The 18325-nt window shown below is 48.0% G+C and overlaps 2 protein-coding genes across 3 annotated transcripts; both read left to right on the forward strand.

The window, feature by feature from the left end:
• The first annotated feature begins 6524 nt into the window (after positions 1-6524).
• Positions 6525-12713, forward strand: LOC125554043 (DNA (cytosine-5)-methyltransferase CMT1-like). The gene is made up of 21 exons (XM_048717668.2): positions 6525-7166; positions 7286-7308; positions 7407-7506; positions 8419-8526; positions 8594-8728; positions 8830-8929; positions 9173-9366; positions 9447-9512; positions 9622-9858; positions 9995-10053; positions 10127-10193; positions 10263-10592; positions 10669-10737; positions 10839-10925; positions 11016-11103; positions 11340-11464; positions 11545-11649; positions 11735-11778; positions 11851-11920; positions 12011-12114; positions 12269-12713. Exons 1-21 carry the CDS (start codon positions 6648-6650, stop codon positions 12447-12449), a joined length of 2811 nt encoding a protein of 936 aa, XP_048573625.2. The 5' UTR covers positions 6525-6647; the 3' UTR covers positions 12450-12713.
• A 1253-nt stretch (positions 12714-13966) lies between these two features.
• Positions 13967-17106, forward strand: LOC125552400 (proline-rich receptor-like protein kinase PERK15). 2 transcript variants are annotated; one of them, XM_087518711.1, is made up of 8 exons: positions 13967-14121; positions 14352-14858; positions 14892-15135; positions 15244-15837; positions 15911-15981; positions 16062-16138; positions 16255-16564; positions 16649-17106. In XM_087518711.1, exons 2-8 carry the CDS (start codon positions 14502-14504, stop codon positions 16859-16861), a joined length of 1866 nt encoding a protein of 621 aa, XP_087374837.1. In that variant the 5' UTR covers positions 13967-14121; positions 14352-14501; the 3' UTR covers positions 16862-17106. The 2 variants fall into 2 exon arrangements, with proteins under 2 accessions (XP_087374837.1, XP_048571897.2); XM_048715940.2 differs by having other exon boundaries at positions 14352-15135.
• Positions 17107-18325: the final 1219 nt, after the last annotated feature.

Raw genomic sequence — 18325 nt, forward strand, 5'->3', positions numbered from 1 at the left:
GTGTTTTGTTCCACTCTTGCCGCCCTAGTTTCCGTCATATCGGTGTTATGTTCCCGGATTTTGCGTTCCTTACGCGGTTGGGTTATAATGGGAACCCCTTGATAGTTCGCCTTGATTAAAGCTTTTCCAGCAATGCCCAACCTTGGTTTTACCATTCGCCACCTAGCCTCTTTTTCCCTTGGGTTACCGGAGCCCAAGGGTCATCTTATTTTAACCCCCCCCCCCCCGGGCCAGTGCTCCTCTGAGTGTTGGTCCGAACCGGGCAGCCTGCGGGGCCACCTTGGGGAAACTCGAGGGTTGGTTTTACTCGTAGCTTGACCTATCTGAGTGTGCCCTGAGAACGAGATATGTGCAGCTCCTATCGGGATTTGTCGGCACATTCGGGCAGTGTTGCTGGTCTTGTTTTAACCTGTCGAAGTGTCTTGAGTAACCGAGATACCGAGTCTGGTCGGAACGTCTTGGGAGGAGGTCTATTCCTTCATTGACCGTGAGAGCTTGTCATGGGCTAAGTTGGGACTCCCCTGTAGGGATTGAACTTTCGAAAGCCGTGCCCGCGGTTATGGGCAGATGGGAATTTGTTAATGTCCGGTTGTAGATAACTTGAACCTTAACTTAACTAAAATGAATCAACCGAGTGTGTTACCGTGATGGCCTCTTCTTGGCGGAGTCCGGGAAGTGGACACGGTGTTGGAGTAATGTTTGCGCAGGTTGCTCTCTAGTTTCTCGCTCATGCTTTGCCTCCTCTTCTTGCTCTCTTTTGCGAATAAGTTAGCCACCATACTTGCTAGTCGCTTGCTGCAGCTCCACATATATTTACCTTGCCTTAACTATAAGCGTAAATAGTCTTGATCGCGAGGGTGCGAGATTGCTGAGTCCCTGTGGCTCACAGATTACTATTACACCAGATGCAGGGCCTGATGATTCCGCTCCAGGAGACGCGTATGAGCTCAAGTGGAAGTTCGACGAAGACTCTCAACGATACTATGTTTCCTTTCCCGATGATCAGTAGTGGTGCCCAGTTGGGGGTGATTGGGACCGTGTCGCATGTTGGGTTATCTTTTATTTTGGCGCCGTAGTCGGGCCATGAGTGTTTGGATGATGTAATGTTATTTATGTACCTGATTGACGTGGTGAGTGTAAGTCAACTATGTTATCTCCCCTTTCATTATTATATTACATGGGATGTTGTGAAGATTGCCTAACTTGCGACATATGCCTTCAATGCGATTATGCCTCTAAGTCGTGCCTCGACACGTCGGAGATATAGTCGCATCAAGGGTGTTACAGCCGCGCCCGGGCTCGCCCCTGTCGGGCGCCCGCACCATTTCGCCCAGCGCCCGGCGCCCGTTAACCGCTCGCCCGCTATGCCCCTATGGGCCTATGACAAACGGGGCCCACCCTGGAACGAATTTTTAAAATATATATATATATATATAAATAATTAAAAGAATTAATTAAATAAATAATAATTAAAGGAATTGATTAATTAACTTAATTAACACTGTTAGTTAACTAATTAACCTGCTAATTAAATGTTAACAAATAGTTAGTCTTTAGCCTATGACATGTGGGACCCACACGTCAGTTTGACTAAGTCAACACCCTATTGACTGCTGACGTCAGGCTGACGTCATGATGACGTCAGCAAACACTATTCTGGATAATGTTGATCTAAAATAATTAAATAATTTTTAAAAATGATTAAATCTTTTAAAAATTAATATAAAATAAACCGTAGCTCGGATGGGAAAACTTTGTACATGAAAGTTGCTCAGAACGACAAGACAAATCTGAATATGCAGCCTGTCTGTCCGCCTCACATCCCTAGCATAGCAAATAGGCAACTTTCCCCCTCCGGTTTCATCTGTCTGAAAACGCGAAACACCGGGGATACTTTCCCGGATGTTTTCCCCCATCGCCGGTATCACCTCCTACTGCGTTAGGGCACACCTGGCACCGTTACTTGTCATGTCATGCATCGTTATGCATCTGTTTGCATTGTATTCATTGTTTCTTCCCCTTCTTCTTTCCGGTAGACTATGAGACAGGCACCGCTGTTGGTGCTCCGGTCGACTACGTTGTTGACAACCCCTACTTGCCAGAGAAACCAGGCAAGCCCCCCTTGATCACCAGATATCGCCTATTTTTCTCTCTACTGCTTGCATTAGAGTAGTGTAGCATGTTACTGCTTTCCGTTAATCCTATTCTGATGCATAGTCTGTCCTTGCCACTACTGTTGTTACCTTTACCTACAATCCTAAATGCTTAGTATAGGATGCTAGTATACCATCAGTGGCCTTACATTCTTGTCCGTCTGCCATGCTATATTATTGGGTCGTGATCACTCGGGAGGTGATCACGGGTATATACTTATATACATAATATATGATACTTGTGGTGACTAAAGTCGGGTCGGTTCGTAGAGCACCCACGAGTGATTCAGGGATTGGGACCGAAAGGACATTTGTCCTGACGACCCTCTGAGTGGATCTTTGTGGCGGAGCGACAGGGCAGGTTGAGACCACCTAGGAAAGAGGTGGGCCTGGCCCTGGTCGGCATCTGCAGTTACTTCAATTAACATGCTTAACAAGATTTTGGTATTTGATCCGAGTCTGGCCACTGACCGATACACATTGACCAACTACGCGGGAACAGTTATGGGCACTCGACGTCGTGGTATCAGTCGAAGCCTTCTTGACGTCAGCATTTGAGCGGCGCGCGCCGGATTGGACTAGAACGCCTGCTCTTGTATTAGGGAGGCTAGGTCTGTTTCCGGCCGCCCATGCAACGTGCAGGTGTGCAATGGGAGATGGGCCTAGACCCCTGCGCCATAGGATTCAGACCGTCGTGCTGACCTCTCTGTTGTGCCTAGGTGGGGATGCGACGTGTTGATCTTCCGACGCCTGGCATGACCCAAGAAAGTGTGTCCGGCCAAAGGGGATCGAGCGTGTTGGGAAATGTGGTACACCCCTGCAGGGAAGTTTATCTATTTGAATAGCCGTGTCCCTCGGTAAAAGGACGACCCAGAGTTGTACCTTGACCTTATGACAACTAGAACCGGATACTTAATAAAATACACCCTTCCAAGTGCCAGATACAACCCGGTGATCGCTCTCTCACAGGGCGACGAGGGGAGGACCACCGGGTAGGATTATGCTATGCGGTGATACTTGGTTAACTTACCATCTACTCTCTTCTTCTGCTTAATGATGGATGCTGCCGGAAGCGTAGTCTTTGATAGGACAAGCTACCCCCCTCTTATTCCGGCATTCTGCAGTTCAGTCCACATATACTACCCCTTTCATTGATACCAATGCATACGTAGTGTAGCTCCTTGCTTGTGAGTACTTTGGATGAGTACGCACGGTTGCTTTGCTTCCCCTTGTTCCCCTTTTCTATACCCGGTTGTTGCGACCAGACGTTGGAGTCCAGGAGCCAGACGCCACCGTTGACGATGACTCCTTCTACACTGGAGATGCCTACTACTACGTGCAGGCCGCTGACAACGACCAGGAGTAGTTTAGGAGGATCCTAGGCAGGAGGCCTGCACCTCTTTCGATATGTATCCTAGTTTGTGCTAGCCTTCTTAAGGCAAACTTGTTTAACCTCTGTCTATACTGAGATATTGTTGCTTCCGCTGACTCGTCTATGATCGAGCTCTTGTATTCGAGCCCTCGAGGCCCCTGGCTTGTAATATGATGCTTGTATGACTTATTTTATTTGTAGAGTTGTGTTGTGATATCTTTCCGTGAGTCCCTGATCTTGATCGCACACGTTTGCGTGTATGATTAGTGTATGATTAAATTGGGGGCGCCACAATGGCATGCGTTGTTGTATGAAGCTTTGTGGGCACATAGGATCTCAAGGCATGGTGCTACGAAAATGACTCCATATGAGTTAGTATATGGTCAAGAGGTTGTTTTACCGGTGGAAGTAAATTTAAATGCTTTGAGAATAGCCAAACAGAATGATTTATCGGCAGTAGACTTTTATAACTTGATGATGGACAATATTGATGAGGTTGCCGATAAACGTTTGGCTGCTTTGAAGGCCATAGAGAGGGACAAGTTGAGGGCAGCAATAGCTTACAATAAGAAAGTTAAGTTGAAGAATTTTCAAGTTGGCGATCTTGTCTGGAAAGTAATTCCGCCGATTGGTTCAAGAGACAGAAAATTCGGGAAGTGGTCTCCAAGTTGGGAAGGCCCTTTTAGGATTACAAGAATAGTTCCCGAAAACTCTTATTTGGTGGAATCCGTACAAGGGGCACTGTTACCTCGAGCTCTCAATGGCAAGTACTTGAAGAAATACCCCCTAGTGTGTGGCAAGAAGCCCAAGTAGGCAATGGCCGATATATGATTATCGCCCTTAGCACAAACATGACCGATACCTGATTATCGTCCTGAGGAAAATAAATGGCCGATGGAGTGTTGACATCGTCCTTAGAACAAGCTATGTGCAAGTTATTTTTTGGCACACAAACTTTGCCGAAAAACAAGGGGCATGTGTTGACGCCAGATTTTGGCATGGTCAAAAACACAATTAAAATGGCCTTAAATAAAAAGTGTTCAAAATGAGCAAGTTCTGTATCTTCAAAAGGAGAAAGTTTGATATTTCGGCCATAGCCATCCGATCTCATCTCTAAGGCCGAAGTTGTGTTCAAAGTACTGAGATTTTGTATTCAGAACACTATTTGGCTGCTTACGCCCCAAGACGGCCTCATATGAAAAAATGATCTACACGAATTGTCTTCGTCTCGTCGAAATGATCAATTTTGAAATAAAAATTGTCCCAATCCGAGTTCGTATGCAAAAGTTAGAGGCAACACTTCGCGAGCTGGCCCTGAGTGAAAAAGCGACGCGAGGGACCAGACACCCACCTAGGAAGTGTATGATGGGTTGCGTGAGTTATTTGGCCTTTGCCGGTTGAATGAAAGCCTTGCCGGGGTAGAAACCTTGCCGGGGTAGAAACCTTGCCGGGGTGAAAACCTTGCCGGTGTGAAAGCTTACCGGTGTGAAAGCTTGCCGGGGTAGAGAGCTTGTCTGGGTGGAAAGCTTGACGGGGTCAACCCGACCGAAAAGTTGGAGATGGGCTCGAAAGGTTATTCAGATGACCTCGGATATAAAAGTGTTCTACACGAAAGTTGTGCGTATCGTCAAAATGGTCAACTTTGATTTTGGAGTCATCATCATCAGAGATAGTATACAGCCTGTAGAGTTGCTGAAAGACTCGGACAGCCAAGAAAACTACATGACCAAATCCGACTGGAAGTTAAAGATGACCTCGTAAAGTATTGAAGATGACCTTATTTGGAAAAATGATCAACATGAGAGTTGTTCGTCTCGTTGAGGCGCATAAATTTGGTATTTTTATCTTCTCAATCGGAGGTCATATGCAAATTCCACGGCCTATACAAGGAACAAGACAGAAGTTTGGGCTAGATTCGGGCTGAATCCTCGAGGACGTGAATTGATGTAATTTTCTTGTAAGGAAAGCCTAATGAATCCTTTGCTTGTACGGGAAGTCCAGCCGCCTCATATATATGTTGGGGGTGACGGCCGATTGAAACAACACACAATTGAACAAATCAATATACTACTTTTTCAGTCTACGTTTTATCTCTCCACTGTTTTTCTCTCTCGTTCTTCGCTGTTATTCGTGTTTAAGAGCTGCGAATCTTGAGGCTCTAGGGCGAGCGAATCGACCTAGGGCAGCCCATAGCCGCCGCACTCCCTGACGGGGTCCCTCCCGGGGGTGTGGGGTTTTCGGGTCTGCAAAAGCACCCGTCGACTATCTTGCGTATCGCGCTATCGGTCGGGTCTTCTTCGACATGAGCTGTGGTGCATCACTCCCGGCGTCGAGAATACACGTGACGTGTTCGTGTGTCAACAAGTTGTGACGATAAGTGGGACGCCCGCAGACAGTCTCACTTGCAGCCAAACCCATTCCATAACCATGGAGACGGCAGCAAACAAACCGTGGGAGCACAACGGGGCACAAGCGGCAAACGAGAAAATTTCGGTGCATGCCCCGCACCGCATCCCCGCGCTAGCTTTCGAAATTCAAAATTCACAACCACGGGGGGAAGAGAGGATCGCGGAACGGTGCACCTCCTGATCCTCGCTTTCCTCTTTTCCCGTACGCATACGCATGCAGCAGGCGGCAGGCAGGCAGGAGAGCAAGAGGAGGAACGGCAACCAACCCCAAAAGCAAAGGAGAAGATTTCGGCGTTTTCCTCAAACAGCCACCTGATCGTATCTCATCATCGCCCGCCCCTCCGACGACCGCGGCTAGAAATAGAGCACGACCGGCCCGGCCCGTCCCGTCTCCCCCGTGCGTGAGCCTCTGACGGGTGGGCCCGGACGGACGTGGGAGGGGTGGGGCGGCCGAAGCCCGCCCACCACCTCCGCGATCAGCTCGTTAAGCCAACACAGTGCACAGCGAGCACGCAGCGATTCCGCATTCCCGCCCACCTTTTTCCGTCGCCAGAGCATCCAACGGCCTTTTTAACCACCCCCTCCCTCCCTCTCCCCCATTCCGATCTCATCTCATCGCCAAAGCCTCCGCCCACCTTCGCCTCCACCCCTGCCAAACCCAAAACCCTAGCGCTCGCATTCCCCCCACCCCTCGCTCACCGGTGACCACCACCCATGGCGTCCATGTCCCCGGTGACGCCCGCGGCGGCCGAGCCCAGGCGCTCCACGCGCCTGCTGTCCAACACCAAGCCGGCCGACGCCGACGCCGACGCCGACGCGGAGGCTGAGGTCGGCGCCGAGCTCGAGGTCGAGCGCGAGCGGTCGACGTCGCGCGGCGGCAAGCGCCGGCGCAAGGCGGCGGGGAAGGGCACCGGCGCCCGGAAGAGGGCGGCCAAGGGCAAGCGGAAGGAGCCGGAGTCGGCGGCGGGGGCGATGGAGGTGGAGGATGCCGGCAGCGGGATCAACGGCGACGTGTACCCGGAGGAGCCCGACTCGGAGGAGATGAAGTTGATCGAGGAGGAGGAGCAGGCCGACCATGGAGAGGAGGGGTCCGCGGAGACGCGTGGCGCCAGGAAGAGGGTGGCCCCGCCGCGCGCCCAGAGGAGGCCGGAAGCCTCGGCGGACCACTTCGTGGGCGAGCCCATTCCGGATGACAAGGCCAGGCGACTCTGGCCGAGCCGCTACGAAACCAAGGTATATATGGCGTCTATCCTCTCTTGTCAGCACGTAGCTGAGCTGGGTAGGCGCGCATCATCTTCTTCATTCATGCACTGGAAATGCCGACTGAAAATTTCCTCTACTTTGGGCCGCAGGATTCTGATTCACGCTCTAGGCGGTATGTCTTGTTTCGCTCTTGATCTCACCTTGTTGTAAATGGAGCTCCTTTTGCGCTGCTTTTAATATGTGAACCGGATCTTCCATCTGTGCATGCAGATCTAATGATCCGGAGGAGGAAATTTGCGCTCAATGCCACTACACATCTGCATGTGTGGATGATGCAATCTTCAACCTCAATGATGATGTCTATGTGAAGGTGAACCATTTTTAGTACTGAGTTCAGAGAAATCATTACTTAGTTCGTTTAATATATTTATTAGTAGTTGCATTGATTATTCATCGACTGCCATTATCTTCTTAGCTAGAAGGTTAATTCGTACATGATTGCAGCGTATGAAGATGATTAATACAGTCTGTGTTACTGCCGTTTTTGCTATGCCAACTGTTGAAGTGTTGTGCTTCTTTTTGTTTCTGGCGTGATGATAGCTTCTAGCCATTCAATTTGTGACTGCAAAATGCATGCACTCAGGATACTGTACTGTGTATACTAAAATTTGCATATAAACTAAATTCTACTGGATGATGGTGATTAAAGATGTGCATGTAAATCAACTTCTGAATTTATTGATTGATGATTGTCAAGGTATTGGTTCCTTTTAGCACACTAGGACTAGTACAAGTTTGTCTTCTGGGATCTCTCCTGCATCATACCGAGAGGCCTTCTCATTTACTCCAAAATATTTTGTCAACCTTTTTCATGTGTTTGAATTCACTCTGTGGTCCTGTTTTCTTAATTTAAATCTAGATTGTTTGAGCTATTAATTGGTTTCTTTTCTTCTTCCTGATTTCCCACTGTACAACTCTTTTTCTCGTGTTATATCTTCAATTCAAATGTTTAAATTTATTGTCCTATATTATGTGTGAATCTGATCTGTGTTACTTCGAATTTTAAGAAATGTCATGGATAATGTTCAAGCTTTTTTTATTTCGTTTGCATGATGGGTATAGGCAAAATATTCTATGTTTTCATCTGCATTCTTCTTGTTTATAAGCTACTCCCTCTGTCCCAAAATGTTCATAGTGTCAAAAATGATCTTACGTTTTGGGACAGAGGGAGTATGTTTGAACGAAGTTTACTAATCATGCTATTTATTTTGAGTGACTGCAGGCTGGTCCCAATGAGGAAAATTACATTGGCCGGATTACAGAGTTTTTTGAAGGAACAGATCATGTTTTATATTTCACATGCCGTTGGTTTTTCCGTGCTGAAGATACGGTATGTCATGAAGTTCTTTTTTTTTTTCCTAAATGCAATTCAGCATGTGCCTAAGACAAATTTGCAGGTCATCTCACCCAACTTGCTAGAGGTCCATGATCATGAACATGATCGGAAGCGTGTTTTCCTTTCAGAGGAAAAGAATGATAACATGATTGAGTCAATAATTTCTAAACTAAATATCATTTATGTTGACCCAAGTGTAAGTTATTTGTTCTTTCTTTCAAGAAAAAGAGTTTTTGCTCATACTACTTGTCATTCTTCTGCTGATCTTTTTGTTGTTATTTTGTGAAACATTTACAGAAGACACCTCAAGAAAGAGATCAGTTAATATCAAATTCTGATTTGTATTATGACATGTCGTACTCAGTTGCATATTCAACATTTGCAAATATTCCAGCAGGTAACCATTTCTGGATACTTACATCTGTTGCAATCGTCATAGGTATATCACCTAGTTTATTTTTTATTCCTTGTAAGCATCTTAAAAGATATAGACTTGGATGGCGTGATCATGAGCTTATACTGAACTGGTACAGGACAGTACTGATTTAATACATCTCAGAAGTACATTCGGCGAAATAAAAGAATGTTTTGATCAACATTGTATACCATGAAAAATCCTGTCATGTTTATTCTGTTGTAGAAAACGATGGTGCAACAGACAGTGAAGTGGCATCAGATATTTCCTGTGAAGAGGGGAAACCAGTGGCTGACCCTGTGGGATCATCTGATGCACGAAGGGAAACAGCAACTCTGCTGGATCTTTACTCTGGATGTGGTGCCATGTCAACCGGGCTTTGCCTGGGTGCTGCATTGTCCGGCATCAAACTAAATACTGTATGTTTTGTGCCTATGGTCTTGATACTTTAGCTGACCCTGAAGGTACCATAACTGACATTCTTAATGTTCTCGTGCAGAAATGGGCTGTAGACATGAATGAATATGCTTGCAACAGTCTAAAGCATAACCATCCTGGCACCCAGGTACCAGTTGAAATTGGCAAAGTGCCACTGAGTTGCATTCCCTCTTTCTGACTGTGCTGCATTCCCTCTTTCATCAACCAACTTGTACGATGTTGCCACTGAGTTGTAGGTACGAAATGAGAAGGCGGAAGATTTTCTTGCGCTCCTCCAGCACTGGAATGCACTCTGTCAGAAGTATGTCGTCCACAGTAGCAACTCTTCTGGCTCTGACCTGGCTCAGATGTCAAATGATGACGAAGATGATGAAAATGAAGCTCTACCAAATGATCTATTTGAGGTAGAGAGACTTCTTGATATATGCTATGGCGATCCCAATAAAACCGGAAAAGATGGCCTGTGGTTCAAGGTACTATAGACTTGATTGCTCAAATCCCCTACTTGTGTAGTTCATGTAGTCAATTGTTTCCTTGCTTGTATTATTCACTGCTTACTTAGAACATAGTTATACGATTTTTGTCTAAAGATAGGAATTATTTATATAGGTGCGGTGGAAAACATATGATCCTAGTCATGACTCATGGGAGCCAATTGATGGACTTAGGTTGGCATCTTTTTCCTTACATTTATCTTCATATATATTCGCCAATACTGCCTTATCCTTGTTTGCATTTCAGCGATTCCCCTGAGTGTATTAAGGAATTTGTTCAGAGAGGATATAGGGAATCTATTTTGCCCTTGCCTGTAAGTAAATTCCTCCTTGTTCCTTTTGGGTTAGTTTTCATGTGGTGTCTAATTCGTTGTTTTCCAAAGGGGTCTGTTGATGTTATCTGTGGGGGTCCTCCCTGTCAAGGCATCAGTGGATTGAACAGATTCAGGAATTACAATGAGCCGCTGGAAGATGATAGAAACAAACAGTTGGTTGTCTTTATGGATGTTGTTAACTATCTGCGACCTAAATATGTTCTGATGGAAAACGTCGTAGACATTCTAAAATTTGCAGATGGATTCCTGGGGCGATATGCGCTTAGTCGTCTTGTCTCCATGAGATACCAAGCTAGGCTTGGATTGATGGTTGCAGGATGTTATGGGTTACCTCAATTTAGGATGCGGGCCTTTCTGTGGGGAGCTCTTCCTTCTCGGGTTTGTCTCTTTTCTGGGTTATTTTTTTTACCTTGTGACACTATTCCTGAATAAGAAGGTACCCTTGGCAATGTAGGTTCTCCCAAAATTCCCGCTTCCGACCCATGATGTTGTTAAGCGAGGAGTCGTACCCAATGCATTTTCGGTATGAAAATACATCACTGCCCACCATGTTTCTGTGATCAATTTTCTTGAACACTATTTTTGCTATTATTTTTTCTAACCAAAACGTTGTTCTGTCCTCAGCAATGTCTCGTTGCATACGATGAAATAGACGACAAACGTTTAAAGAAAGCTCTTGTCCTTCAAGATGCACTATCTGATTTACCAAAGGTTAACATTGACTTTTTTACTCTATTCATTTATTTCTGGAATGCTGCTTGAATTTTGTTATGTCTCTATGAATTATAATGTTTCCTACAGGTTCCAAACTATCAACCTAATGATCTCATGGAAAATCGCATTAACCCCAAAACAGAGTTCCAGCGCTACATCCGGCTCAGCCGTAAAGGTGTGACCTCTTGAGTGTGCAAACTTCATGTCTTTACTTTTTAATGAAATTTCCTTTCATTTGTTATGCCTTCTGTCTTTGCATATGCAGAGTCGCACTCTTTTTTTTTCTGTTTCCAATAATCTGGGTGGCACAATGATGTCACCTTGCCATAGTTTTCACTATTATAATGTTTGTGTATGATTTCATGATTATATTACTGTTCTAAGTTATTCTGTTCTGTCATTCATCTGAAGACATGGAGGATTACTCATTTGGAGATGCTACTCCTAGTCCTAAGGCATGTCAACTGTTTGATCATCAACCGCTAGAGTTAAGCACTGATGATTATCAAAGAGTGAAGCAAATTCCTTTTAGAAAGGCAAGCTAGTGCTGATCAGTCTCATGTTCTTTCTCTTGTTGCCTTATCCTTCTTGTTTCTTAGCAATTATTCTATTCCAGGGGGCCAACTTCCGTGATTTGAAGGGTGTCCAGGTTGGGGAAAATAACACTGTTGAGTTTAATCCACACATTCCTCGTGTGTTTCTGCCTTCTGGAAAACCTTTGGTACTTGAATCTTTTGTGGAGTAGTTTCATCAGCTGTAATGTATGTATATTTCGCAAGTATTAATCATCCTTGCCTCTCTGCCAGGTGCCTTACTATGCCATGACCTACATCAAGGGGAAATCACCGAAGTAAGTAAGCTGATGATCCTTCTGTATTATTTGTAGAACTATACTGTTAACACTTGTCATGTTGCTTCGCAGACCATTCGGACGCCTGTGGTGGGATGAAACTGTTCCAACCGTTGTCACCAGAGCCGAGCCTCACAACCAAGTAAGCAATTAACAAATTTCTGGTCTTTATTATGATTTTATAACTTGCCGATTGCTTTTATTATGACTGAACATGGATGGTGTTTTGCAGATTATCTTGCATCCCAACCAGCATCGAGTTCTGACTGTCCGTGAAAATGCACGGTTACAAGGCTTTCCAGACTATTACAGGCTCTTTGGCCCTATAAAACAGAAGTAAGTTCTAAGTTGATCAACTCGACATCATCCAGTAGTGCATTGCATCGAAAGGAACTATAACTGTATGGTTTCTGTAAGGCCGGTAGCTCTGAATCTCTGGACCGTCTTTAGTATGAAGCTGATTTGTGTGTGCTGTGCATGTTTTATGCAGATATATTCAGGTTGGCAATGCGGTTGCTGTTCCCGTTGCTCGAGCTCTGGGATATTCCCTTGGACAGGCTTACCGTGGTGCATTGGTTGGAGGGCAGCCACTGTTCGAACTGCCTGAGAATTTTGCTTCTGTGGGTCAAGCAGCAGCCACAGCATCACCTGTAGGAGTAGTGGAGAAGTAGTGTAGGCAGAATAGTTATTTGACTTGTGGTTGATTTGGGTCATATACTTGCGTGAGATGTCGAAACATTGCCATTTATCATGGAAAACTGAGTGGTCCAACTCTTGAAACGTTTGTAACTTAAACTAGGTTCAGTTATTTTCCCATTGTGTGCCTGTCTATTCCTTCAGATTCAGATATTGAGAGGAAATGGAGGTTCTGATTAAACCCCTATACTGTGGTCTGTTTATGTTTTGCACTTCTGCTAGACCACATCTCTTCCGGAGGGAATGAAAAGCTATTGCAGCTTTAGAATCCCCCTTGCCTCTATGCAGAAATGGGACAAATTCTTGGTGTAGCATCTGCAATATCTTATTTGGTTTGTCATCACTCAGTAGTAGCATACTGTTCTTTGAACTGAAAAATAGTCCTCAATCTATAATAGAATTGTATTCCTACTGTGTTTTAAATTTCGAGATACTCAACAACATTGAAACATATTGTTTCTGTATGTAAACAGTTGTCCTCTTATGTTTTCTTTCAGAGTTAACTCTGATGATTCTGTACTAGTATATCAGAATCATTTTTACTATTTGTGATTTCAGTGTAACCACTGTGCACCCTTGCCACTAGGCTACAGCTTAGTTCTCAGTGTAGCCGAATATGATTTCAGAAGTTTTAGGTACGCAACAGATTGCAGTTCTTCATGCTACTTCTGAATGACATGATACCAACACGACGGCCGCTGTACCAGGGACCTGGCTCTGCACATTCGCTCAATATGTTTCCCGAAATATAAATTGTTCGCTGTATTGTGTGTGTGATATGTTTTGCCTGAACTTGTTCATGTCCACAAATCCACATTTTGTGATTTTATATGATCCATGCCTACAGGAAGGTGCAGATGTAAAATCTACTGACCCCGGCACTCCCTTGCCAACTACTGATTGATGCTAAAGGGTGGTGCAGACTATAGTATCCCAAATACTCCAGTGTGTTTTATTTTAGTTTACAGCCCAGTTTTTTATAGTGATTGAAATTACAACTTTGTTAACTGGATTTTTCTACATTACCTCATAAAATGGCAACAGCCAATGTGCCATGATCACCATGGTTGAGTGGCACTACACTGAAATTGATCCGCGCATCCATGGACGAGAATGTGGTTGTCAGGCCTAGACCTGATGATCTGAATCTCCCAACTTCTCTCAAGAAACCTGGTGTAACCAAAGCTGCCGCCGAGTGTGACATTATGGCTTGGCGCCGAGCCAGTCAATCCCTCCCGTCCGTGACGCATCCAATGGCCAAGAACGAACTTGCTATGTCGGCACTGTTCACCATCCGGCAAATCAGCTTCCTTATGCCGCTTCTCCCATTTGAATTTGATGTTACTTTTACCGTGGACTGCAAGAGAAGGACTTGGACTCATCAACTGCTTCAGCTACGGCCTGCAATGGCATGGTAAACACGAGCATTAATGCGGTTTGACAGCTCCGCTCAAGCGGCTTTCAACCCTCCGTTCTGCCTTCAGGCTAAAAATGGAGAAAACATAAAGGACAGCAATGGCGAGTGTCCAAGAAATGTGACGAAACCTACGCCACCCAAAGCCTACTTCCCTCCCCCCGTCTCTCCGGCTCCGTTTCAACCCCTTCTTTCTCTTCTTCTTTTGCGGAAGAACAGGGGAAAAAAGGAAGGTACATCACCATGGATGCTTCGACTCCCTCGCGTTTTCACGTCTTCGGTTCGAATTTCAGTGTCGCAGAGCCGAAGAATTTAATTTGTCTACCGTGAAATCTGGTTTTGCATTTGCGTGGTTACCATTGATCCTTTTTTGCGGGAATTTGCGGTTGATTGGTGGTTCTCAAATGTGAGCTAAATTGGTGATCAACTTAGGTCTGAAATGTCTAGCTCGCCATGGCTGCAGGGGTTCATTATGGGGAGGGCGACGGCGGCGAGGAGCTAGCGGCGTTCCGACCCAGAGCATCTTCTAGGTGGTGGTGGAGTCATCTTCACCGGGAAGAGCTCCATCGTGGCGAGCTGCGCGGGACGCTAACGAGGGATCCTCCTATCAGCAATGGACGACTCGCCGCTAAGCCGCGGACCCCTGGGCCCCCTGCTAGGTAGCGGTCCACTGGACCCGTCGTCGGCGGCGGCAGATTCGGATGGCTCGGGTGGATCGTCGTCCGCAGATTCGGATAGCTCCGGTGGATCGTCGTCATCGGGATCCCCGCCGTCTCCCTCCAGCCCACAATCGTCCACGCAGTCGACCCCACCGCCAGGGTCCTCGGACTCGGCGCCGTCGCCGCCCTCGCCGTCTCAGTCACCGCCGCCGGCTACGCCAGCAGGCACCAGCGGGCCGCCCCCGGCTCAAGTCTCGCCGCCGGGGTCAAATGCCATCCCGTCTCCGCAGGCTCCGAAGAGCAACGGGGGCGGCGGCGGCGGCGGCGGCTCCTCGGAGAGCGGGGGCGGCGGCGGCGGCGGCTCCTCGGAGAGCGGGGGCGGCTCCAAGGGCGGGGGCGGGTCGAGCGGCCGCGGCAAGGGCGGGAGCAAGCAAGACGATTCTCCGCCCGTGGAGGCCGTGGTCGTCGGCGTGGTGATCGGGGTCCTGGTCTTCGCCCTGCTGCTGTGCATCGCCGCGTGCGTGTGCTGCGCCAGGAGGAAGAAGAAGAAGCCGCCCATGGCCATGCCCTTCTACACCGACCAGCATGGTACGGCCGGCGCGCGCGCGCATCGCATGCATCGTGCCCATTCCATTCACCATGGAGATTCTTGGCAGAGATCTAACCGTGACCATGGCGGCGCGCGGGCGCGTGCAGGGAACGTGTACTACGCGAACAACATGCCGAGCCCGTGGCAGCAGAGCGGCGGCCCGGTCGACGGGCACGGCGGCGTGGGGTGGCACCCGCAGTACCCGCTGGGCCAGGGGCCGCTGAGCGAGGAGATGATCATGAGCGGGTCGCAGGGGACGGGGTCGTCGATGCCCCCGCCGTCGCCGGCCATCTTCGGGTCGCAGAGCTCGTTCACGTACGAGGAGCTGGCGTCGGCGACGGGCGGCTTCTCCAAGGCGAACCTGCTGGGGCAGGGCGGGTTCGGGTACGTGTACAAGGGCCTGCTGCCGGGCAGCGGCAAGGAGGTGGCGGTGAAGCAGCTCAAGGCCGGCAGCGGGCAGGGCGAGCGCGAGTTCCAGGCGGAGGTGGAGATCATCAGCCGCGTCCACCACCGCCACCTCGTCTCCCTCGTCGGCTACTGCATCGCCGGCGCCTCCCAGCGCCTGCTCGTCTACGAGTTCGTCGCCAACGACACCCTCGAGCGCCACCTCCACGGCAAGGGCCTGCCGGTCATGGACTGGCCCAAGAGGCTCGCCATCGCGCTCGGCTCCGCCAAGGGCCTCGCGTACCTGCACGAGGACTGTAAGTCTCTTCCCCTCTTCTTTGGCCACATCGATCCATGGCGTTCGTGCTTCTGATGTCGTGCATTATAAAGGCAATCCGAGGATCATCCACCGTGACATCAAGGCGGCCAACATTCTCTTGGATGAAAATTTCGAGGCTAAGGTGATTAGGCTGTGAGATTTGTGAATCACAGTGCACGAAATTCGTGAGATTGGAGTGAAAACTCGCCTGAATGTTGGCAGGTCGCGGATTTCGGGCTCGCCAAGTTGACGACGGACAACAACACCCACGTCTCCACGCGCGTCATGGGGACGTTCGGGTGAGCAGAGCACGCACGCACGCACGCTGAACAGAGCAGCAAGTGTCGCCATTGCGGCACCATGGGAGCAGAGCTCGAGCGTTGATGTCTTCTCCGCTGTTGGGTCGTGCATGCAGGTATCTGGCGCCGGAGTACGCGTCCAGCGGCAAGCTGACGGACAAGTCGGACGTCTTCTCCTTCGGCGTGATGATGCTGGAGCTCATCACCGGCCGGCGGCCCGTGGACCCCAGTAACTACATGGAGGACAGCCTGGTCGACTGGGCGAGGCCGCTCCTGGCGCGCGCGCTGTCGGAGGGCGGCAGCTTCGACGAGGTGGTGGACCAGCGCCTGGAGAACAAGTACGACCGGCAGGAGATGGAGCGCATGGCCGCCAGCGCCGCCGCCGCCGTCCGGCACTCCGCCAAGCGCCGCCCCAAGATGAAACAGGTCAAGATCGATCGATCGGCAACTCTCAATCGATGCTGAGCAACTCGCCGTGAACTGACAGTGATTCTTGCACCGTTTCTACAGATCGTTCGCGCGCTGGAGGGCGACGCGTCGCTGGACGACCTGAACGAAGGGATGAAGCCAGGGCAGAGCATGATATACAGCTCCGACGAGTCCGGCAGCTACGCGGCCAACATCAACAGGCTGAGGCAGGTCGCGTTCGAGAGTAGCGGGGAGTACACCAACGAGTACAGCGGGACGGGGGAGTCGGGGGAGACGACACAACGGCATCACTAACCATTAATCCCCTTGGAGGAGCTCTTCACCGCATGGACCTGTGATGTAAGTTGGCCGTGTAAAGGGAATCGATTGGTGTATATACGTACGAGGTGTACACTATGGTTGATGATGATGTAACTGCTTCAATGCTTGTGAATCGGGGCTGTATTATCGTGTAAAGTTGATGTATCCGTGTACTTACATGATGTAATGCGTAGCTCTCTTGGGTTGTATTAGCTCAGTGGAAAGAGAACTTCAATGGAGAGCCTCGATATCTGGCATTGTTAGAGCGTCCCTACTTCTGTCCATAAAATCCTTTGACTCCTATAAAAAAATGTTTGGTTTGAGGAGTTAGGCTAGTCATATTGGGAGTAACTTAGATAGTAACCTAGCGCACTTCGAGAAATTTTTGCTTATGTGGCATGTAGTTAATGAGAAGTGGTAACATAATATGTTACTGTAACATAATATGTTACTGTAACATAGCGCTTCCAAGATAAGATGAGTCTACAAGCCATTAAATGAAGTCACATATGACACTACTAGTATGTTACTTTGCATTATAAATGTGGTAACTTAGACTAGTGTCGACACTAGTCTAAGTTACTTCCCACTATGACTAGCCTTAGAGCATCTCTAGCCCTTGACGGATGACCTAGCGGCCGATTGGACGGTGCGCTAGATGGAATTGTGCATTGTACACTTTATAGTCGGTCAACCAGATGCAATCGATCATATTAGGGTTAACCTTAATGCATGTGTGAAATACAAACCCTAGCTGCCGCACTCCCTCCACTCAGAGCGCACCTTCGACTCTGATGCGTGATGCTCAAATCCTTGTACATTTGGGATACCTTGGAGGTGTTGCACATGCGAATATGCGATGCTTGGATGAATCGTTAATGGGATCCAGTAGGAGTTGTACCTGGGATCACGTGCAGAAGTGTGACTACATCAGCATTGACGCGTGACATCGACAACCTTTCACTGCACTGCGTATCAAAAGGTAATTCATGGCTCCACTGTCCATTACTTCCAGAAGTTCCTCGGATGAATGCGGTAGAAAATTTTGATTTATGCTAGCATGGCCTACCCATTATCCTACAAGAAAGACCATGGATGTCCTCGATACTTCCTCCGCGATTGGCCCCACTCCGATGGCACCGGCCAACGGGAAGAGGCACTGTTACCCGATAGTGAAGGCAATGGAGGTCAGGCGAGAAAGAAGAAGGCTAGGACCCACTCCGAAGACATCTTCTCCTTCCCCCCTGTCGAGCTTACGCCATCTTTGTAATGCCCGGATAATCAAGCTATAGTAATCCCATACTAATGATGCCATGTCATCACTTTTACAGTTGCTAGGTCCCACGTTGTTTCAAAACCAATTAAAATTCAAATTTAAAATAAAGTCAAATAATTAAAGTTTCCAAATGTCAAAACTAAAATGTTCAAAGTGTCGCAAATATTTCATCACTAATTATG

Source organism: Triticum urartu, chromosome 4A, assembly GCF_056163025.1.
Source record: "Triticum urartu cultivar PI428250 chromosome 4A, HENAU_Tu73, whole genome shotgun sequence".
Lineage (NCBI taxonomy): Eukaryota > Viridiplantae > Streptophyta > Magnoliopsida > Poales > Poaceae > Triticum > Triticum urartu.

Coding starts and splice junctions, on each gene's coding strand:
- LOC125554043 (XM_048717668.2), top strand. CDS start 6,648: ATGGCGTCCATGTCCCCGGTGACGCCCGCGGCGGCCGAGCCCAGGCGC. Junction 11,465..11,544: donor AGCAAATTCCTTTTAGAAAG/GCAAGCTAGTGC, acceptor ATTCTATTCCAG/GGGGCCAACTTCCGTGATTT. Junction 12,115..12,268: donor TTTGGCCCTATAAAACAGAA/GTAAGTTCTAAG, acceptor TGTTTTATGCAG/ATATATTCAGGTTGGCAATG.
- LOC125552400 (XM_048715940.2), top strand. CDS start 14,502: ATGGACGACTCGCCGCTAAGCCGCGGACCCCTGGGCCCCCTGCTAGGT. Junction 15,136..15,243: donor CTTCTACACCGACCAGCATG/GTACGGCCGGCG, acceptor GGGCGCGTGCAG/GGAACGTGTACTACGCGAAC. Junction 16,565..16,648: donor GCCGCCCCAAGATGAAACAG/GTCAAGATCGAT, acceptor CCGTTTCTACAG/ATCGTTCGCGCGCTGGAGGG.